Source organism: Pituophis catenifer, unplaced genomic scaffold, assembly GCF_029215685.1.
Source record: "Pituophis catenifer annectens isolate HBS135680 unplaced genomic scaffold, rPitCat1.0.hap2 SCAF_1, whole genome shotgun sequence".
Classification (NCBI taxonomy): Eukaryota; Metazoa; Chordata; class Lepidosauria; order Squamata; family Colubridae; genus Pituophis; species Pituophis catenifer.
The window spans coordinates 163190143-163214425 of record NW_027256881.1 but is presented as its reverse complement, the minus strand read 5'-3'; the positions used below and the strand labels follow the sequence as shown (position 1 = coordinate 163214425).

Genomic DNA, 24283 nt, shown 5'->3' with positions numbered 1-24283 from the left:
TTCAAGGTATTGGTTGCCACCTTTAAAGCGCTCCATGGCATGGGCCCTGGGTATCTACGAGACTGCCTTCTGCCACTGATAGCCTCCCATCGACCGGTATGCTCTCACAGAGAGGGGCTTCTCTCTGTGCCGTCAGCTAGACAATGCCGGCTGACGACCCCCAGGAGGAGAGCATTCTCTGTGGGGGCCCCTACCCTCTGGAATGAGCTGCCCCCGGAAATTCGTAGGATTACCGACCTGCGTACCTTTCGCCGTGCCCTAAAAACATTAAAATTCCAACAAGCAGGGCTGGCCTAAATAATAATAATATTTTTACTATTTTAATGGATTGTTTTATTAGAATTTTCGGCCAATTGATTTAATTGTTTTAACTTGTTTTTAATTTTTCTATTGTCATGGTTTTATTTCTGGCTGTACACCGACCTGAGTCCTTCGGGAGAAGGGCGGTATAGAAATTTAATAAAATAAAAAATAAAAATAAAAATAAAAATAAATTGTTTAAAAGCAAATGTTATGTCATATAAATTAAATAACACTCTTGATAAGAACTGCAATATAATTTAAATGGAATTTATTGATCACTGCCTACAAAATATCATGTCTCTAGTTTGCAAAATTGAAGAAACAAGCCTGAAATGGACATCTAAGTTGAACTAAATTATCATTTGTAAAATAAAAAAAAAATATTTATTATTCCTGCATCATCAAAAATATTCCGGTTTATAAACAGTGGCTATGTAAGAAGAAAACAACTCAGAGAAGAGCTTTCTCCTCCACAGTTTCCAATGCTTCCCTACTTCTGAACAACTTGCAAGGGGAAACTGTTGAAATCAACGTTGGGGAAATTCTCAGTTTCTTATAAGTGGTTATAGTAATAACTATCTTTTATTTAAAAGCCTAAATCATTATGTTATTAAAAACAGGGAAAGCCCTAAACTGAAAAAAGAAATTTATTTACTTAGATGCTCACTTACAGAAAAATAGCCTAAGATGTATAGAAAGACAGTTCTGAGAAAAGAAATAAAAATGCAACTAGCTGCTTGGAAACAGATATACATTTCATTACTGGAGCCAGAGTATTAGAAACATCCACAGTAAGAAGAATGACAAATTATAAAGTGGTAGAAAGATAGCAAAAAATAAGTGTTATTTATCCTAAGAAGAGTGTTTTTATTTTATCTTTCATAACAAAGAATCCATTGCAAGAAAACATCGATGATAATTATTTATGGAACAAGCATAAAAAAACTAATAATGATAAAGACATAACAATCAGTAAAGAAAATGGTTCTGCAACTCACGTACTTTAGCTCCTTAGCTGAAATTTCTTTTATTTCTTGCTTTATTACTTCTTGCATCAGTTCTGCACCCAGTGACTTGCTTAACATTTGTATTCTCTCTTCTTTTTCCCTTTTTTGCCTAAGATGATGATGGAATGAAATCCAATCATTATGTGTTAAGAAAATTTCAGATGCTTACCTTAATAACAAAGTTTCTCAATAAAAAAATTAGCTATCTTAAAAATAAAGTATTAAGTATAACTTATGAAAACATTACTAAGTTACAAGTAATACTATGTTCTATTTAACTTACATCCTCTGGTTATATTATATTATTTGTTAAATCTGTCTGTTTGTCTGTCTGTCTTGAGTCGGATCAAGAACCATCTGTGTGCAATCTTTTGCTCTACAAATACACTAGTGGTGTTTAAATAATTATCACACAATTGGAGCAATGTATAAAACGGAACATGGGAGCATGCAATCTACTCTAATCCATTAGCAGCCAGATTCCCCAGAGTATGACAGAGTTCTACATGTTAACTGACCTACATATGTATACAATGGCCAAACGACTAACTAGCAAGGTGCACGGTGAATGGATACTGGACAGATTCAGGCAAACCTAACTACAGAGGTGCTCCCCCAACAGTCACTGTTATGTCTCTTTGCAAGTATAACTGAATGAATCTCTCTCTTATAATCACATCTGATTGGCTCAGAGAACACAATACTGTAATATATTGTAGTACTGCAATTTGTACACACTGAAACTTTAAACTGTGTCAGAACAAATGTTAAATAAAAGTTACTTCTCTTTTTCGGCCTGACGCTTTTCTTCTTCAAATCTTTCCCTTTCTTCATTTATTACAACAGATGCAATTTGCCTCAAAATTCCAGACATCACTTCTGTAACTAGTTCATCTATAGTAGTGTCAGAGACCCTATAGAAGAAATAAAATTCATTGTAAAGCCTTAATTGAAAGAACCAGCTGCACATTTCTAAATTTTTTACAACTTCACCAGCTCCTTGAGAAAGGTGTTTCTTATTCACTTGCACAACCAGGTTACATGTATTAACACATCAATATTAAAATAAAAGTTTCATCTCCAAAATAAAAGTTAATTAAAAGATGAGCATAAACAACCCAAGTATTTTAGGTAGTGTTGATTTACCAGAAGAATCCCCTAGTCCCGTGATGGTGAACCTATGGCATGTGTGCCACAGGTGGCACATGGAGCCGTATCTGTGGGCACGCAAGCTGTTGCCCTAGGTCAGCTCCAGTGCATATGAGTGCGCTGGCCAGCTGATTTTCGGCTGGGCCCGCCTGCCCACGCCGCCCCTCCCCTACCAGGAGTCTCCATGCGACTCATTTTGGATGCCAGGTAAGTACAGGGCTTGTACGGAGGCTCTGGGAGGGCAAAAAATCCCCCCCCCCAAAGTCTGGAAATGGGTTGTTTCCGGCCTCGGGGGGGGGGGGCGTTTTCACCCTCCCCAGGCTCTAGGAAAGTCTCTGGAGCCTGGGGAGGGCGAAAAACAGGCCTACCAGGCCTGCCAGAAGTCCGGAAACGGGCCGTTTCTAGCCTCTGGAGGCTTCAGGGAGGCCTGCTAGGCCCAAAACGGGGGGCGGGGGTGGGTGGGTTTCGTGCGCGCATGTGTGGGGGGCAGGGCAGCGGGGGGGTCACATGCGCATGTGCGGGGAGAGTGGCGCGCGGGGGAGCATTTCATTGTAGATGTGGGCACCCAAGGAAAAAAAGATTCACCATCACTGCCCTAGTCCTATTGCTCACATAAGTAGAAATACCCAGCACTGAAACATCAGTGCAAATCTATGGCAATGCCCTCTCATCCTTACCTGCCACTTCATCCCAAAATCTCAGCTTTACCCAATGCTGATTTCTCCTCCTCCTCCATCCCAATGTTTCACTGCTCCATTTGCTATACCTTCAACCTTCCCAACCTTCCCTTTTTTCTCTGCCTTCCTATGCTTCTCTGGTCTCTCCTCATCCCATTAAATATCCATAAATTCATTTTGCTTCCATCTATTTTTTATTTTATTTTTTTTAAAATTTGATTTATATGCCACCCTTCTCCGGAGACTCAGGGCGGCTTACAATGCGTTAAGCAATAGCCTTCATTCTTTTGTATATTTTATACAAAGTCAGCTTATTGCCCCCACAAACTGGTCCTCATTTCACCTACCTTAGAAAGGATGGAAGGCTGAGTCAACCTTGAGCCTTGGAGAGATTCGAACCAGCAGAAATTGCAGGCAGCTATGTTAATAACAGGGTACACTAAACCCCTGTACTATCAAGGCTCTTTTCTTGTTCACTTACTTCTTTTCATCTTGCAAAAAACAAGTACAACTTTTTAAAAGCTGTAAATTTTATGAGATATTTCCTTCTAAAATAATACATATTATACATACTATAGTACGTATACTATAAATCTTATTTCCCTAGCAGAGTGAATGAGAAACTTTTGCTTTGGTGGGCCTAAGCCTGTGTTCCCTGGCCTGAGAAATCTTGAGTATGCCAATTCCCTTATGACAGGGGTGTTGTCACATTATGACTTTTTCCCCTTTTGCTAAACTGGGGGTGGGTGTGCCCAGCGCATGACACATCCAGCCTGCAAGTCGTAAGTTTGACACCCCTGCCTTATGATGTCTTTTCCAGTAAAGTTGGAACTACTGGGATTGCAGAGACTGTGGTATAATGAGTACCCCCCACCCTTAATGGCTTCAACAGAGCTTGATATACCTATTGTAGGTCCATTATCTGTTTGACTAATTTGCTTGCTGGGCTGCTTATGGGGCTTCAGATTTCTTTATGATAAAAAAATAGACTCAAGAGTTTTTGTTATACATGCTCCCAGTAATATATTTACTTAGTAAGAAATTTGAGATAAGTGATTCCTAAGAGAGGCATGTAAAATACATTCCCCTAAACTATATAAGATTGTCTTCTGGTTTAGATGGAATTCGATTATTTATTTTTCATCCCACCTTTATTATTTTTTAAAATAAATAATTCAAGGTAATGAACATATCTTATTTGGACTCCGACTGGGTAGTCTCAGGGGGAGAGACAGGGGCAGGTCTTGAGAATGTTATCTGGGATGAGTTTGATCCTGTGACCCCTGAGGACGTGGACAGGATTCTGGGTAGACTGAACGCGACCACTTGTTTATTGGACCCGTGTCCTTCCTGGTTAGTACTGGCTTCCCAGGAAGTGACACGAGGCTGGCTCCAGGGGATTATAAACGCTTCGCTGAGTGAGGGTGACTTTCCCGCCGCCTTGAAAGAGGCGGTGGTGAGACCTCTCCTCAAGAAACCTTCCCTGGACCCGGCAATGTTGGTAAATTATCGTCCGGTCTCCAACCTTCGCTTTGTTGCGAAGGTTGTTGAGAGCGTGGTCGCGCAACAGCTCCCCCAGCACCTGGATGAAACGACATATCTGGATCCGTTCCAGTCGGGCTTCAGGCCCGGGTACAGCACGGAAACGGCATTGGTCGCGTTGGTTGATGATCTCTGGAGGGCTCGGGACAGGGGGTGCTCCTCTGTCCTGGTCCTGTCAGATCTCTCAGCGGCTTTTGATACCATCGACCATGGTATCATGCTGCACCGGTTGGAAGAGTTGGGGGTGGGAGGCACTGTGTTGCAGTGGTTCTCCTCCTTTCTCTCTGACCGGTCGCAGTCTGTGTTGACAGGGGGACAGAGGTCGACCCCGAGGCCCCTCATATGTGGGGTGCCGCAAGGGTCGGTCCTCTCGCCTCTCCTGTTCAACATTTATGTGAAGCCGCTGGGCGAGATCATCCGTGGTTTCGGGGTGGAGTACCATCAGTACGCTGACGACACCCAGCTGTACATCTCCACCCCGGATCACCCCAACGATGCCCTTGAAGTGATGTCCCGGTGCCTGGAGGCCGTACGGATCTGGATGGGGAGGAACAGGCTCAGGCTCAACCCATCCAAGACTGAGTGGTTTCCGACATCCTGATATAGTCAGTTGACGCCATCACTGACTATTGGGGGCGAATCATTGGCCCCCACGGAGAGGGCTCGCAACTTGGGCGTCCTCCTGGATTCACGGCTGTCTTTAGAAGAGCACTTGACGGCCGTGACCGGGAGGATTTTTCATCAGGTTCGCCTGATTTGCCAGTTGCGTCCCTTTCTGGATCGGGACTCGTTACGCACGGTCACTCATGCCCTTGTCACCTCCTGCCTGGACTATTGCAATGCTCTCTACATGGGGCTCCCCTTGAGGAGCACCCGGAGGCTCCAACTGGCGCAGAGTGCGGCCGCGCGGGTGGTAATGGGAGCGACATGGCGTTCCCATGTAACACCCCTCCTGCGCGAGCTGCACTGGCTCCCGGTGGTCTTCCGGGTGCGCTTCAAGGTTCTGGTTACCACCTTTAAAGCGTTCCATGGCTTAGGACCCGGGTACTTGCGGGACTGCCTACTACCACCAATAGCCTCCCACTGGCCGGTACGCTCCCATAGAGAGGGGCTCCTCCGGGTGCCGTCAGCCAAACAATGCCGACTGGCGGCCCCCAGGGGGAGAGCCTTCTCTGTGGGGGCACCTACTATCTGGAACGAACTCCCCCCAGAGATACGGAGGATCCCAGATCTGCGCACCTTCCGCCGCGCCTTAAAGACCTTACTATTTCACCAGGCCGGCCTGGCCTAATTTTCCCCCCCTTTTATAAAAGATTTTTAAAATTTTAAATATCTTTTAGTATTTCATATATTCAATTTTAAATTGGTTTTAAAAGTTTGGGGTTTTAAATTTGTCGGGGCCAAAATAATTTAATTTGATTTTATTCTATTTTTTAAATTTTGTATTGTATGTCTTTTTATTGTTTGGCTGTGCACCGCCCTGAGTCCTTCGGGAGTAGGGCGGTATAGAAATCTAATAAAATGAAATGAAAAATAAAATGAAATGAAATATCTAATACTTCTCCTATTTACCCCACAACATTGACCCTGTGAGGTGAATTGGGCTGAGAGTGTGATTGGCCCAAAGACACCCAGCTGACTTTCATACCCAAGGAAGGGCTAGAATTTACAGTCTCCTGGTTCTTTACCTAAAAAAACCAGCCTAAAACCCTAAATCAATGGTCTTGATTCAGAGGAGAGGGGATTGTGAATTATGTATGGTGACCGACCCTTGCAAGGAGAGGCCTTTAGCCTGTGCACATGTGCTTCTAAGTCTTTGCCTGGTTTTTGCTGCAAGTGCAATTCTGAAATTGTAAGTAGAGCAACCTATTTGTTTTTGTTTTATACAAACATAGGTACATGAAACTCTAAGCTATAATAAAGATACAGGGAGTTCTTGGGTTACAATGGCAACTGGGACTGAGTTGTTCAGAAAGGACCTTGTGTGACCGCAACTTTCAACTTTCTGCTGGTTTCCCCACTTGTCCACTTGCCTCACTTCCCCTCTCATGGAAAAACAGCATGGAATATTAGAAATTATGATCATTTGACTATGGAATGCTGCCACATTGTAATTATGAGTGGGCACCAAGCACCCACATTGCAATCATGTGATCGCCAGGATGCTGTGATAGCTCAAATGTTGGAAGCCCCTTTCATTCAGCACAGTTGCAATTTTGAACAACTGCTGAACAAATGATCATAAATTAAAAATTATCTGTAGTTTTAAACATATGCTACTTTTATTATAGCTATGCATATATATTGGTGTTTATGCCTTATTGAGAAAATGTAAGGTTAGTGTCCCTGGAGTGAGGTCTCTGGTTAAAGACACAAAGCTGCATATACTTTTCTTCTTCTATACCTATAAGACCAGGGGTATCAAACCCGCAGTGTCACGTTGCCATCAGGTGACGTATTGTGATGTTTTTCCCCTTTGAGGCGCTGGAGTAGGCATGGCCAGTGAGTGATGCATCCAGCCCGTGGGCCACCAGTTTTGACACCCCTGTACAAGACTCTTCTACATTTAAATTTTCTTGTTAAACCCAAACATAAACCGATGAGTCTACTACATAAAACCAGTATCTCATTTGAATTAAAAACAAAAAACAAAGACAAGATCTGAACATCACAGTCAACATGACATGCAACATTTTTCAAATTCAAAAGAAAATTTGATATGACCTCAGGAACTTTTTAAAGGAGGAATTTAACTTCAAAGTGCTAGGGAAGGAAAGCAGGAGTAAAAACATTAATTTAATCAGACTTTATGTCTGCTATATAAGAAAAAACAGGATAGGATCTGACACAGACCAACTAATCACAGCACAAGTAAATATCACTGCAGCATACAGAAACATTCAGCCTGGGAAGATGGAAAGATGAATGTCTCATGAAGCCTCACTCTGCCACATAGGAAAACCCTAAAAGTTTGAGGTCTAATCTGAGAAATGATGTTCCTATATATAAAATATGATCTTCAATATATACACCCCTAGAACTAAGAATATAGTATGTATCTGTAAAGAAGGTTAATGAAAAATGAATGAAAATAAAATATGGACAGTTATCCTTACGAGGCCAGAATGAGGATACAGACTTCTTTTGCTATGAAAATAGAAACAGGGCATACCATTCATGTTTTATTCTTATATCATTTAAGTTGTTTTTTTATCTATTTTATTGTAAGCCACCCAGAGTCACATATGTGGCTTTATAAGAAAAATAAATAAATATACTATTGCATTTAGTATAAAATGCATAAATGCATAAATAAATATACTATTGCATTTAAGCCACAATCTATGTTTTATCAGCAAAAAAAACCTGCTGTATCATCTTGTCATCTGGCTGGTTATAATAAAGGAATATCAGTATTAATTTAATTTACCTTTCTTGGCAAAAAGTGGTGGCAGAAGGGGTCGAAAATGCTTTTCTATGCAGAGAAAGATTTTACACAGTCCTATACGTGGTTTTTATTAATCTAAGGAAATCTATTATAGAAAATATTTATTTAACAGATATTTATGGCTTCCAAACTTAAACCACAACTTTGGATGGCTCACAAGGACAATAAAACCATACCATAAAACCCATAAAATTATAGCTTCCTTTAGCTTCCTTTCCTTGAACCTTCAGTCAAACAAGTATGGGAAGAGTTGTGCTGAAACTACAAAAGCCTTATGGATAATATAGAAACTCTGTTTAAAGAAGACTGATTATCTGAGAGATGAGTGACACAAAAAGGCCTTCTTGAAATTCTAAAGCAATAAGCCCTTCCTATCTAACTACAAGTTAAAAAAAACTTCTCCCATTCACATCTAGCCAAGAAGATTTGGAAGATGAAGAAGTGAGAACAAAAAGTGCTATGATAAAAGAGAACAGATGTTAGTTTTAATGCCAAAAGGCTCAAGAATAACAGAAAAGATTTCAGTTGAAAGATACTACCTTCTGATACCTTTAGACTTTTCTCTAATCAAAGAGAGACTGATGCCGTACTGGTATGAATTATTTATAAAAGCTGAAACTTAAATTTTCCTGGATGTTCAAATTAGTATACTTCAAGTAATAGTTTAAATTTTAAATAAAAATAAAGATAATGATAAAGCATCAGACCAAAATAGTGGCATTTCTCATGTTCTCTCTAAATATAGAGCTAAATTAGAAAAGTTATCCAATATCAACCCTTGATCCATGTTTTATCTGAATCTTCCCCAACCTGAGCATGTTCATCTGCTAGAATTCTTAATAAAAGCCATGCTGGCTACATAATTTGGGAAGTTATAATGCACATGTTTGGAGCATGTACACATTAGAGAAAGTTGCACTAACTTATTATAGTATTCAGGATGTGTTTAGAATGACAAATGAGCAAACACCAATACTTGTTTCCAAAATATCATTAAAAACAATATCTATACATACCATATTGCTGTTTGTACATAGTCTGCTCCTGCACTGCTGATTTCTAAGCATTCTTCTTCTAGTACCTCATACATAAGGTCTTTAGCTATTTCTAAAATGTCCTGATATTAAGAAGCAAAGAGTAAGAATTAGCCTTCAACGCTGTTTTTAGCACATATTTGTAAAACCAAGACAAATAAAATGGTATAGTACATGGTAGCAGAATATTAAAACCCAAACATTTGATGAAATAGAGGCAATAAGGCAATATTATAACACTACTCAGTCTCTAAATATCAGCATTCTTATCAGAGTGGTGTAAAAGCCTAGAAAGTTTGCCTATTTCTATAGGAAAAACTGTAGTGAAACTTTCTGAATTAAAGAAAGGGGAAGTGGAAAAAATTGAAAAGAGGGTTAAAATAGAATGCAGGGCTCTGCTTATAGAAACACATTTTTCAAGGGCAGGGAGACTGTTTTGTCTTCCAAGTATTCTGCAGAGAAAACTTTTCCTGGTTTGAGAGCCAGGTTGATCTAGTGGTTAAAGCACCAAGCTAGAAACTGAGAAGCCATGAATTCAAGTTCCACCTTAGCCATGAAAACCAGCTGTGTGACTTTGAGCCAATCACTGTCTCTCAACCCAACCCATTTCACAGGCTTGTTGTTCTGGTGAAAACAGGAGGAAGATATATTGGATGTTAGCTGCCTTATTTGCAAAAATAAAAATAAAAAATGAAGATAGGATGCAAGCAAAGAAACAGCTGGAATTACCCTTCCATTTGTTATCCCTATCACCCCTAAGGCAAGGATCAGAATCAAGTAATATAAAACCTTTCAGCTGAATACAGAAGCTTTCCTCACACTTATTCACTGGGAAGAATAGGAACACAAAGAGCTAATGACAAAGTTGTGTAGGAGGAAGAAAGTACAAGTGCCAGAAGAAGCTGCATATTCTGAGGGACTGTATGCTCCATTTTGAGGGCAAAAATATCATTTTCTCAATCATTAGTATTATTTTTACACCATAGTCTACCTTTAAGTTTTTATAACTATGTCTCTTATATCAAGAATTGTTACATTAAAACAAAAGTAGAAATATAAAATCATTTTTTTAAAAAAAGGTGTGATAATTTAAGAGATGTCAGATGCTTCTCACCATATCACTATATTCAGGCTGATGCTTTGGTGTGGGAGACAATGGTTGTGCGATGGGCTGGAAGATGGACTCTGCAGAGGAAGACACCAATGAAGGTGGGAATGGTCGAAGTAAAAATGAAGATTGAGATTGAAGTGCTTCCATTTTTACATTTTCCTCTCCTATTCTTGGTTCTGTGGGCAAAAACAGGCAGTAAAATATCAAGCTATTAAGCAAGAGAAACAATATTTTCATAACTTTTAAAAACATTTTTTCAATCCAGGGCAGATTTTTCCAGGATGGTTTCTGAAAACCATGGGTAAAGGTATGGTTTAGGGGAATTACCTCAGAAACCTGAACTGTAAAATATTTCTGCTTGTCAAAGAGACACTGTCTATTATAACAGAATACCCCGCCAGATGAATTAATACCCAGATTTGGAATGAATTATTTTCATATTAAGCATTTATGTTTAACAATCTAAATCAAAGAACAGTCATATGTTAAACAGACTATATACCCCATTGAATTTTTTGACAATTTCAAATTATTTCAAAATAGATATTCGATCTTCATTTCAGCAATATTGATAAAGGGGATATAACAAATATGTCCTTTTATAGACAATCCTTGACTTAAAACCACAATTAGGATCAGAAGCTTAGTCATTGAGAGAAGCAATTGTTAATCTCTAGTAGTCCATTGTAAGCCATTATATAATTGCTATAAACATAAATGTAAATTTGCATGTGGAAAAAGTAAGTATCCCTCCTACATTTATTACTACCTCAAATACCTATAATTAGAATCCAGTGCACTAGAACAGCTGAAATTACTTAGAATATTATTAAACAGGATCTGGGAGGATGTTTAGTTTGATTTGCTCATTGTTTTTGACCTGAGTGATGTCACCATCCTTAGTTCTCTGAGGTAGTCACAAAAAATTTACATATGACTATGACTCTGGAAAGGGATTTTAAAAGATCGCCAAGCAATTGGGTATCAATCTTCCCACTTTCTAGATAATCATCTACAAGAGAAGAAAGCTGCCAACTTGTCTAGGCCAGGCTACCCCAGCAAGTTCATGAATACCTAGGCAAAGGCCAGGACATCCAAAACAACATGCTCTGGACAGATGGGGCAAAGACACAGTATTTACCTACAAATTGGCAAGAACCAAAGACAAAATTTTATGTGATGCCATGATGGCAGAAATATTATTGTTTGGGTCTACTGTGCTGCAACAGGGTTTGGGCAACACACTATGAATTCTTTGTTGAGGATAATGTGAGACCAATCTATCAGATTGAAGCTCAAAAGAACATGGATTTTGCAACATGACAATGATCCCCCAACATTCCAACATATCCACCAAGGAATAGTTGAAAAAAATATATGGAGGACTCTGGAATGGCCAATTCAATGCCAAATCTAGATCCCATTAAAATGTTGTAGTGTGATTTGAAATGGTTTCTGAAACCGCAAACATTCTGCATTGAGCAGTATGTAAAAATTATTCCCAATTAGTGTAAAGCACGAGTTTCAAACTCAAGTCCCAGGGGTCGGATCCAACCCACAGGGTGCTTAGATTCCAGGGCCACCCTGGAAACAGCGAAGGACCAGCCCAGAGTGCCTCTGCCAGTGAAAACAGAGCTTGGGAGGGCTCAGGAGCGTTTTCGCTGGCAGAGTGCTCGGGCCACCATAGGCGCCCCCGACACAAGTGACATCGAGCTGGTCATACACACCCCGGCCCCCCAATGTCAAACACAACGCTGATGTGGCCCTCAATGAAATTGAGTTTGACATCCCTGGTATAAAGGACTGATATAAAGTTACAAGATACGGCTACTCAAGGTTGTTTCTGCCAAAGGAGATAATTCCAGATATTCAAGCCAGGGGTGTACTTACTTTTTCCATGCAGGAATATCTGTTGATTTTTTTTGTTGCATAAATGACTGAAAAGTCATTTTTTATAGTTTTGTTCAATTACATTACCTTTACACGGTGTTTGAATGAAGATAAATTATTGATATGTCTACATGCTAAAAAAGAAAAAACTTTACATGGGGTGTACTTATTTTTTCTCATGCTATTCAGAGATACTATATTTTAGTATTCACTGACAGTTTTACAGTTACTTTCATTAGATTTAGTACATACAATTTATGCTAATTTATTAAAGTCATTATGGAGCATTGGGAGAAAAAAACAAACCAAATTTAATGCAGTCGAAAACAATCTTTCTTCCCGAACAGATAAGACTGTTCTGTTTATTGTTATTTAAAGGAGTGCATTCTCTTTTAAAATCACCTGTGAGTAATACACATACTAGCATGTTCTTCTCTAAAAACAGTATTATTTCAAAAAGGCAAATATTAGATCTAAGGCACAAGAGATTAGAAAGTGTACCACTGTCCAGAATTCTCTTTTTCTCATCTTGTTAATAATTCATAACTTAAATCATTAATCAAAGATTTCTATCTAAAATTTTCTTCTGCTAAAAATACTTTTGGATGACCTGAAACATTCTACCTGTTTACTGGTTCTATAGTACATAATGATAATAATTTATCACTGAGAGATTATTAGTATGTGAAACACTTTAACATTAAAAATGTGATAATTATATAATTAGTTATACTTCTAAACCTGCATTCTATCAAAGGATAGGACCAAGTCAAAGCATTGAACTAAAAAACACATTGGACCTTCCTTAAGATGAGTTAGCAGCAATTCAATACAAATTATTATAACCTTGATGAAAAAAATACCATGCAAGAGCTTGGGATCTCTTTCTACATTAATTAGCTTGCTTTCTACAAATAAAGAATACATCATTTCAATCAGATGAACTGCAAAAACTTTAATACTCTAACAAGACTTTGTTGTATTTAATATTAAAGTTTCAGAGTGATGAAATATCTATAGTAAATGCAAACTATGACAGCCAGTATATTTTTTATAATAGGTTCTAGGAAACAATCATAATTCCTATTGTCATTTTGTGACTGTAGCTTCTTACCTATTATATCAACACTGACTTTCTGAAGATTGCTGGCTGAATCCACTACTGAATTCTCTCCTGTGTACTTGTTCTGAGCATTAAAACTACACAAAGGTACATGAGGAGTCATGTGCTGTAGAGGCCCCCCACTGACAATTTCTCCAATAGGCAGAGTGAGCTTCTGCCCAACAAACAGGGTTTTCTTTGGTTTGGGCAAACTTTCTGGTTCCAAAAAGGCAGACCGATTCAATTCCACAGAACTGTGTAGGGGAAGTACAAAACATGTTATTTCAAGATTATAATGAACTATTTCACAAGGGTTTTTTTTCAAAACACATCTACAATAAATCATAATAGTGTCTTAATTTATCTCTCCTTTGATGTGACATTTGTGGCAATTAATTAATATGAATCCCACTTAAAAACATAAAAGCCCTGACACAAACGGTTGCACTGTCCAAATATATATTAATATATTAATATATATGTCCAAATATATTAAGTACATTATATTTGTAGAAATTATGTATATGAACAATAAAAAAACCCAGCTTTTTGGCTTTGTAGAGTTATTTTAGATCAGTTAAAAAAACATCTGTGGCAAGTGCTTTCCAATAAAAAACCTAGGGCCAGTGGACTTGGCACTTGATCAAAGGTTATATAAATCAAATAAATAAATAAATCTGCAGATTCTGTCATATGTCACATTTATCACAACATTTTTACTATTGTATTGTCCAATCATCTGTCAAAGACCAGTTCAAAGACTTTCAACATTTGAGATTTTCAATCTTGGTCTATTCAGGCAGATGTTAAAATGATAACAGAAAGGAGACTAATATTTTATTATACAAGGGGAACATGTGGCCAATCCAATATTAAAATTAAACTAGAACAAGTTTCTGTGTCAGATACTTTATAATGCATAAACTGAATCAATAATTTGAACCAGTCTTTGGAAATCCTCGATTCATAACCATAATGGAGCCTGCCCATTACTGTTGGAATTGTGACAGATATTAACCCACGTGATCACCACATTTAAACTCCCCATCCTGTTAGGCAAAACAACCACTTACCCATCAGACACCCCCAAGCCATAATAACTTATAAAATCAGTTGCTTCTTCAAGGTTTCTAAACAGCAACATGCGAACTATATTCTCCAGTGGAAATATAGTGGATCTCTGATAGTTCACCGTGTAAGCAAAATTGAGACACTTTAGAGCATCTTTACGAATCTGAAAAATATTTTAAGAGATATTAATATCTTCACTACTTTATAACATTCTATTACATAATCCTAATATTAAAAGTATGTTATGGTCTCTGTCACATATTAATTGGGAGGGAAGTAGTTGAATGTTTCATGCACAACTACAATGGGTTTGGAAGTTGTATTGGCCATAGGTCACACAGCATGAATCTTTGGGGGGAAAATAAAGCTGTACAAATATTAAGAAGGTTATCTTTAACAATAAAGGTTTCCTTTTATTTAGGCAAAAGATAAAGAAGTCTATATTACTGGTTCTAAAGTATCTCTGTAATGCTATGAATACTGGAAGCTCAACAATACATTGAAAAGTATTCATGTCTTCACTGCTTGTTATATGCTTGTAGGTTTCTTGGTGTTATATTTTAAAGAAGAGCTCAGTCTTAATTCATAAAACCATGTCTACAGTTGTAGACATGTCCTTGAAAAACACCAATCGTAGAATGCTATCAGTGGAGAAGACTACTTTTAAAAACAAAGTCAATCATTGTCCACCAATGAAAATACTTAGTCTACTGCAGTGGTGAAATGTAAAATTTGTTACTACCGGTTCTGTGGGCGTGGCTTGATGGTGGTGGTGGGTAATGTGACTGGGTGGGTGTGGCCAACTTTTTTTTTTTTTTACTTTTAAAAGCATTTTTTCTACAATCTTAAGAGGTTGCAGGAAAAAATGTTTTTAAAAGCCTCTGACGATCAGGCAACTCAGCTAGGATCATCAGAGGCTTTTTAAGGCATTTTTTTTTCTACAACCTCTTCAGCCAAAGAGGTTGTAAAAAAAATGCTTTTAAAAGAAAAAAAAAGCCTCTGATGATTGCGCGACTCAGCTGGGCATGGGGGGGAGCAGGAATTTTTGCTACTGGTTCTCCGAACCACCTGCCTCCATTGCTACCGGATCAGGCAATCCGGTCTGAACCGGGAGCATTTCACTCCTGGTCTACTGCCTTGCTTAGGTCTATAATAAAATCCACCTACTTAAAAAACTAAGTGGGAAATCATTACTATTATCAGGATTTTCAGGATTTTATCTGTTTTGCAAAAGGCACATTGATCCATCAGGATGCATAGGAAATTTAAATAGTCTGTTATAAGAATACAGAAGTTGTCTGTTATGCAATGTAATGTAATGTAATATAAAAAAACCTTTGTTACTGCGTAATATTATAAACATTAAAATGGCTGTTATTTCTTACCTGATTGAAATAACAATGAAGCAAGCATGCATTCAGGTAAGATGCTGTTTGAACAAGTTTGAAAAATTTGACAAAATTATTGCTGTTTAATGCAGCAAAAGCTTGAACTGCAAATCTAACTTCAGGGGAGTTTCGGACAGATGGACGAAACTGTTGCACTTCTCTGTTGAAATAAAGATGGAAAAAGCTCACTTTTTTATTCACAATGGAAGCATGGAACAGGTGCATTAAAAGAAGTTGCAAAAACATTGGGATACTTCAACTTGAAATTCATACAGAATTATGCATTTAAATTTAAAACTGCCACAAAATATTTGAAATGTTTTTTTCAGTATCTAAATATTTATTTTAAAATATATGCATTATTAATGACAGATGGATAGCTATGTTAATATGCCAAGCAAAAGCAATGGCTGGACTAATTATTTTTAATTCAAAGTGCTATGAATTAGTGATCTGATCCTCATAACACCAACTCACACCACAGTAAGCCAAAAGACATCACACTACAGCTAAGTAAAACATGTGAACAAATTTACAATAATTATTATCAAAGTAGTCTTTAGACCAGAATAAATTTCATTATAGAGTTTTCCCTGGCCTGCAAATAAAAACAGGATTTGATTGAACAATCAGAAGACGCAGTAATGAAGTCAATATAAAAGAATGAAAACAATCTCTTGCACCTCCCAACTTTGTCAACTTATCATCTTTTAAATAAATATTATGACAGTAATCAACTTTTTCATGGGTCTGATGAGATACATGTCATAATAAATCTGTTAACCTTTAAGGTGCTTCAACTCTTTGTTTTTGAACTAGCTAACTTACAACTGTTTTATTCTGGCTTGAAGAGCATACTTTTGCAAAAAATAAATTTATCAGTAAATTTATGAAATTGTATGAATTACAATTCTCTTGTAGAATTGTAATTCTCTTTATTAGAAAAGAGAAATAGACTCTTGGGGACAAATAATTATCAATGTCTATCTACTGAGAAGCCTACTACCTGGACAATTTAATACTGCTGAACAAATGCAGCTAGCCTATTGATTTCAAAAGCAGGGTATAATTTGTCATTAGCAACTAGCAAGAAACACTGTTCTGGACTACATGATAATTTAAAAGAACTAATGATGGATGGTTTTGTCCTTGGCAGTGTTAGATGGTAATAAAGCTTTGGTCTCTTCTAATCTTGCACTATGAAAATCTGCAACGAGTTCAAAAAATGTCCAGAGATCCATTGAATATGGCCCTCAGAACTCTTATAAATGTTCCCAGCAAATTGTAAGAATTAATATTATATTATCCAAAGATACTTTGATCAATTTAAAATAATAAATATTTTAAACTGCATTTTTGCTCTTACCTATTAGTGTTCTACTTTTTAATGCTGACTTGCCTATCTTTTGGAATGCAGATCCTAGTCAAACAACACTGAACACCCCATCATATAGTTATGCTCTCTATATTAAAAGTGATTCATTCTTGTCATTCTGACAAGATTTATTAACAATGCAATGAGATGTTTGTAGTGAAAAAAGTCAAATCAATGTTGTAAACATTTAAAAAGTCACCTGAGAATATCCCCCTTGTTGAGGTTCAGGAGGACATTGTATCCCCTAAATTCTGCTTCACCCTTGCAGTAAATACCCTTGTTTGCAAGGTCCTGATACATCTCCTTCAGGCTCTGGAGACATTTAGTCATGTTTTCATTGTTAATCTTTGTATCAAATGATGACATGGGTTCTTCACACAAATGATGGGAGCAGTGAATATGAAAACGGGTACATTTTTCAATCAAGGAAACAGTCAGAGGAGAACACAGATGTTGTTGGGTTATATCCTAGCCAAACATAAAATGGCAAATTGTTAGAACTATAAAATTCAACAAAATAAAACCCATCAAAATCTACTTACAAACTTTATGAAGCTATTTTTAATTATATGTTTCTATAACTCTCAGTTAATGCTTTATATAATGCAAGTGAAGGACTTCCAAACATCTTCAGATCCCAACCCAAGAAGTATGCAGTTAAAAGAGATCACTTTTTTCATTGGTGGAACAGCAGAAGATGAAAAGGTGATGCAGATTAACCAATATTTCCAGGTACAAGAGGAAGTGGAAGTGTAAAAAAAAAACAGGCAAGCAAGAAATCAAACAGCATAAATAGAATTAATGTTCAAAGACAGCAAAAGCAACAAAGAAAAACCAAATCTCAATACCTTCCATATGTTTATGACTGAAGCCGCCCAGAATTACCTTGAGGTGGCCTATAAATTTTATAAACAAGTAGGTAGGTAGGTAGGTAGGTAGGTAAGTAAGTTTGAGAACTAAGGCCAAGAATGTGTGGTGTTTGAGGGAAAAGGTAAGCATTATCTTGCTATCTCCACAATGTGTCCCTCTTCCTTGCCCTCACTTTTTATTTCCTTCAGCCTTACCCTTTTATTTGTATTTATTCTGTGAAATACAATGTTGTTTTTTTTAATGGTTACCTTTCTTATCCCTCGGGTTCTGTTCCAGACAAAATCATACCACTCCCTGTAGTTCCCTTCTCCTTTGTCCATGATATGAGTTACTAAATAGTCCATGGTCATGCTTAATACTTCCGAAGGCCTCAGTTCATGTGGTAAAGGTTCTTCCTGGTCTGCAGAAGACCTACTATATTCTTTTATTGCTGCTGCATGGTCAACCTCAAAGAAAGAAAATCATTTCAGTAAAATTTTGGATTGAAGTTTTTATCCCACCTTTTCCTCAGCAATCCAAGGTAGCTTAAATGGACATCTTTCATTTTTCCTTTGCAATGACTACCTTATAAGAGAGGTTGGGGTGAAAGACAGTGATTTGTTCAAAGTCATATATTGAGTTTATATTGTTCAGAATGGACTCAAAGCTGGATCTTCTCAATGCTAGACAGCACCCTATATAACAACAGACTGATTTTCACGTTTCAGTTTTAATATAAGAGAGGAACAGGAAAAGATTTGCCAGTTTTACAGTGCTGTTTACAGTTCAATCTTCATTATGGAAATTAATTCATTATTGTAAAGAATGGTTAAACAGTAGAATAGTTTACTAGAATTGCAGTAGTTTGCTGTAGATTTTCAAACAAAGTCAGCTATCTGTCAGGGATACTATAATAAATTCCTGTCCTGATTAAGGGTCCAAATCAAATGATTTATAAGTATTTAATATAGTACCCTGATTCTCCCAAAATAAGACATCCCCTGATAAGAAGCCCAATAGGGCTTTTGAGTGCATGGCAATAAGGCCAAGCGCTTATTTCAGGGTTCAAAAAAATATAAGACAGGGTCTTATTTTCAGGAAAATACAGTATGTAAGAATATGATTACATCTTCTACAACAGAATCTAGATTTTGATTGATATGATATAATTATAAAATAGTATAGACTATAAATTATTTTATAATTAGTGAAATGAAGAATTTTATGTCAGAAAGAACTCCAGAGAGGCACACCATGTTCAGATTCTGGAACCTTTTCCCATATTTTTAAAAGATTTTCAAGGGAAGATCTTGTATTTAATATTAAATATTCTATGTTGACGGTTTTGACTTTGGATGAGGATATATACCAGTCTTCAGCTACTGTAAATGGTCCCACTAATCATATATAATAAAGCTTAATAAGATATGATTGAACACATACAAAATCAGATAAGAATTTGTTACTTTTGACAAAACACCCCAACAAAGTACCTGTGATCTTTTTTCAAATCCGTTAAACAATAACTGAAGAAAAAAAGAATCAAGAACTAAAATTTATTCACTTTTTCCAAATTTCTCACATATTTTGTAAATACAGATCTGTAACAAGAAATAGCTTTTTAAAGTGGAAAAGAATGGAACTCACAGAATGAAAGCATACTCCTAAATTTAATTTGAATCCAATAAATGTTATTTGATTTCCTAATCATCTAAACTGTCTTAAGTAAAAAGCAGCAAAATAAGGTTCAGATCTGGAAAAGAAAATCATTATAGTTTTCTTGGTGCTACATAATCTATTTTTTTATATTTAAAAATATAAAGAGGAGAGAGCTCTTTACCATGTGCAAAATTAAATAATAGGCAAAGGAATTGGGAATGAATGAAGCATCTTTAAAATGTGTCAATAACCCTCAACACATAAAAAAGAGCTCTAAATCAAAGACATCTTAAGATTTTGGATATAATACAGCACTGTGTGCAAACACGAATAATAAATCTGAAGTAGGAGAATTTCTGCATGGAAAGTATTCAATTATGTTTACCTTGTCAGTTCCTGGTATCACTTCAAAAAAACTAAGTTGGTTCCTTGTTTCTCTCATGTAACGTTCTTTTTCTGGACACATATCTGGGCATGTGCCAACAAAGGTTTTAGCTTTGCCAAGATGCATTTGTTTTACTCGAGCTAAATAGATAAGGTATAGAGTATTCATTTCACTAGAAGTACACATGCAAAGAGAGGATCAATATTTACAATGAAAATGATAGGAATATGCCCAGGTACAAGTAGTTCTTGACTTACAATTGGAACCAGAAATCTAGTCATAAGTCATTGTGGTCGTATATCAAGGCAACCACATGAGCAGACCCATTTTTCAAACATTTTTCATGGTGGTCATTAAGCAAATCATGATTGTTAAGCAAATCATGCTTAATCATGCAGTTGTTAAGTGAACTGTAATGTTGTTAAGCAAAACCATTCGTCCAAATGGGTGGTTTTTGCAGAAAACCAAAAACATCAATCATGGTCATGTGATTATGAGACACTGCAACCAGTCATAAATGTGAGCTTGTTGCCAAGCACCCAAAATGCACATGCCCATGGGACGAGTGCAAAATTTTATAATGAGCAAAAGTGCTTTAAAAGGCATAAAGCACCCAATTTCAAGGTCATCATAATTTTGAATGGTTATAAAAACAAGACCCTCACTTGACACACCCACATCTGAAACCCTTATAAGCAGAAGAACACTGTCATTGACATCCCCTAAACTCCACTGAAGATATTACCTAGCCTGGTAACAAAAATGTTTGGAAACCAACCCACAAGCTTCAAGAACAAACCTCCACCCTCAAGCTCTTGTAAGTCAAGGACTACCTGGGGTGCATGGTTCCACCTCCTCTGCTTTATATATACAAAGTGGTATAAATATATATGTTTTCCAAAAATAAACTTGCTACATTTTCATGGAAAAATGTCCATGTTTAAAAATGCTTCATAAAATGAATTGATAACATATCCATAAGATGTACAATTAGTAAAATGGGAATTTTTAAATTTCAGCAACTTTTTTTTTATTATTCTAGCTGTATTCTGTCCATCTGTAGGAAAATTGTATTGCAATTAGCAGTGATGTCCCACAATAGCTATTTATAAAGATAAGGAATCTACCAATAGTTCTATAAAGATAAGGACTCTACCAACAGCACTAATGAACCCTTGCAACCCTAATTTTTTTAAAACTACATTATATGTGCATTATTGATTTTCCCCCTAGGAATTATAAATGTATAGATTGACCTTTGGCTGTCCAGGGGATACTGCCTTGTTCAAGTGGTAATCAGGATGCAGAACAACAGTCATGCTCAAACCTAAGTAAGCTTAGTGGATATGGGTATCTTGCAGTCTATTCTACCATCCCGACTATTGACTGGACCACTGAAAGCTAATCAAAAGCTGCATCTTCACAATGCAGTAGCCTATTTACTGATGGATGAAGACTACTATTCACACAAAATACTGGTGCAGAAGACTTTATACTCGTTACCAGTAGGTTTCCAGGTCCACTTCAAAGTGCTGGTTTTGATCTTTAAAACATTACACGGTTTGACATTCAGGTATCTAGTAAACCACCTTTTAAAAGTAGATTCTGCCCATTCAGTGAGCATGTTGTAGAAATAGATGCTTAAGGTTCTTTCTCACTATGAGATCCAAAGGAAAGCAAGAAACTACTGCTTTTCATCATTGGGACCTACATTATGGATATCCTCCTATTAGAAATCAAGATGACTCCATCAATGACTTTTTGAAAAGACTTAAAAACAGAGTTGTTTGGAAGATCATTTATTTATTTAACCCTGTCATCAATATACTTATTTTTTTGCTAGAATAACAAAAGATATGATTTGAAGCTTTAAAGATTATTTCTGTATTATTTATTTATTACTGTTATATTTATTTTGTTTTATTGTTATCTGAGTAAATTTTTGCATTTCACAACATGCAGTACAGAACCATGAGTTGTAGTCCCCCTTAGGCATATAATCAGCAGGGTGATCTTGAGCCAGTCACCTTCTTTCAGCCCTAGGAAGCAGGCAAACTACTTTTGAAAAACCTGCAGAACTTGTACAGGTAATATCTGGAAATTGCATATTGACTGAACAACAACAAAAAGACTGAAATAAAGCTAACCTGATCTGATTTTTGTTTATTGTACACTACTACGAGCCCAACTAGAAATTGGCAGAATTAAATATAAAATACTATGGGGAAAATACAGGAAGTATTATAATTCTACATTCCTGAATACTATAGTATTGTATATCAATAATAATATCCTCATTGCTGTGTTACAATAAGTATATGGCTTCATGACTTCACAAATCCTCTCACCCAATTTATATTTCAAGTATCATTATCACAGCACTTCAACAACTCTTACCTTGACGCATAATTTTATCTCTCTGGTCTAAAAGGCGGTACTTATCCTCAGAGGTTTCTGCCACCATTCCTATAAGACTGTTGAAGGAAGATACTGACACTTCTGCATTCTCTGAGCCCTGACCTTCAGCTCCACAATCAAAGGTGTATGGCTCAAATTGCAAAGACTTTTTAAGGCCAGATTTCTTAGCTGGAGAACTATAAGAAACAAGACATACAGAAAGTAATATTTATTTACCTAGTCACCAAGAACACATTGCCTTTTTTATGCCAACAATACAGTCTCTGATTGTGTGTGAGTGTATGTATGTAGAGTATATGGATCACCTAGTGAAGGAATAGCTTTGTTTCTTTTGTAGTCCTTGGATATGGCTGTCTGCTTGTAATGATGTGAATTAATCAGGGTTTGGAATAATATAACTAAATCATGCTAGTTACTTCATAAAAACATGTTACTCATGAAAAGATATTAGACTAAAGAGTCTAAAAATGAATGTAGATAGTCCTCAATTTACAACCACAATTGAGCCCCAAATTTCTGTTGTTGTGAGTTTTGACCCATTTTACAACTTTTCTTGCCACAGTTGTTAAGTGAATCACTTCAGTTGTTAAGATAGTAACACAGTTGTTAAATGAATCTGGCTTCTCCATTGACTTTCCTTATCAGAAGGTTGCAAAAGGTGATTGCGTGACCCCAGGACACTGCAACTGTCATAAATGAGTCAGGTGCCAAGGATCTGGATTTTGATAATGTGACCATGGGGATACCACAACAGTTGTAAGTGTGAAAAATGATCATAAGTCACTTTGTTCAGTGCCGTTGTAACTTTGAATGGTCACTAAGCAAACTGTTGTAAGTCGAGGACTATCTGTAATGTCAAATTCATTTGTAAAATAGTGTGGGAGTTATTATTCAAAATGTCTGAAGAATATCACGTTGCCTATGGCTGGTCAATTTCCATCTTCCATTTTCCCCAACATACCTGTAGGTTTTCAACTTTCATAATTTCCAGTTAGCATTTAGCGCACTGCTTGTGAGATCATGAGAGTTAATGGAGAACACCTAACACAGGGGCGTCAAACTCAATGCCTCCTAAGCTTCATTTTTGCTGGCAGAGGGTTGCATGAGGCTGTCGCAGCTGGAAACAGAGTTTGAGGGGGCCACAGGCGGCCCTCCTGAGCTGTTCTCGCTGACAGAGCACTCAGGCAGCCACAGGCGCCCCCGACACGAGCGATGTTGAGCTGGCCATGCCCACTCCGGCCATGCCCACTCTGGCCCCCCAAGATCAAACACAATCCTGATGTGGCCCTCAATGAAATTGAGTTTGACACCCCTGATCTAGCAGGCTTCCGATTCAATCATCCCCATCCACCAAATGCTTCTTTAATAATACAGAATAGTGAAGGGGTTCATCTAGTGTCCATCTCACTTCTGGTGGTATTATGTACACAAAAGGATTAAGGCCACTTCCTTTGGAACAGCTCATGCTAATTACCCATAGCAAATTTAATTATTACAGTGCTTAGCCAACAAATAATAGCAAATAAGCAATTACAGCAATATTAGCCATGGCATTATTTCCAGTAGTTTTGGAAAGCTCTGTGTTCTTTTGATAGTTATAGAAAGAAACATGGGCAAGAATTTACATTATCTATATATTTTGTATAGAAGAGAATATATGTACCATAACTCAGAACTGAACTGTGAAATCCTTGATATTGTTCGCTTCCAGATGTTTTATTACGCAAATTAGGTAATATCACCATTGGAAATTAAGTGTGGGGTTTACTCGTTTATATACAGTAAATTGTCCTGCCAGTGTTGGTGAGGGCATAGTTATCTCTTTAGTAGTTCCTTGATTGGGATATTGTTTTGTTTGTTTGCCTGGTGTAAATT

General features: G+C 37.1%; 1 protein-coding gene across 1 annotated transcript in view; it reads right to left on the bottom strand.

Moving 5' to 3' along the window:
• The window catches only part of MCM3AP (minichromosome maintenance complex component 3 associated protein), an 82386-nt gene that overhangs the window by 35243 nt on the left and 22860 nt on the right, over positions 1-24283 (bottom strand). The window contains exons 6-16 of the mRNA XM_070933153.1: positions 22388-22584; positions 19991-20130; positions 18216-18413; positions 17297-17565; positions 15720-15882; positions 14337-14497; positions 13276-13517; positions 10275-10447; positions 9143-9243; positions 2093-2224; positions 1306-1419 (exon numbers count right to left, since the gene is read on the bottom strand). Of these exons, the coding sequence (XP_070789254.1) occupies positions 1306-1419; positions 2093-2224; positions 9143-9243; positions 10275-10447; positions 13276-13517; positions 14337-14497; positions 15720-15882; positions 17297-17565; positions 18216-18413; positions 19991-20130; positions 22388-22584 (1890 nt within the window). The remainder of the gene's footprint in view (positions 1-1305; positions 1420-2092; positions 2225-9142; positions 9244-10274; positions 10448-13275; positions 13518-14336; positions 14498-15719; positions 15883-17296; positions 17566-18215; positions 18414-19990; positions 20131-22387; positions 22585-24283) is intronic.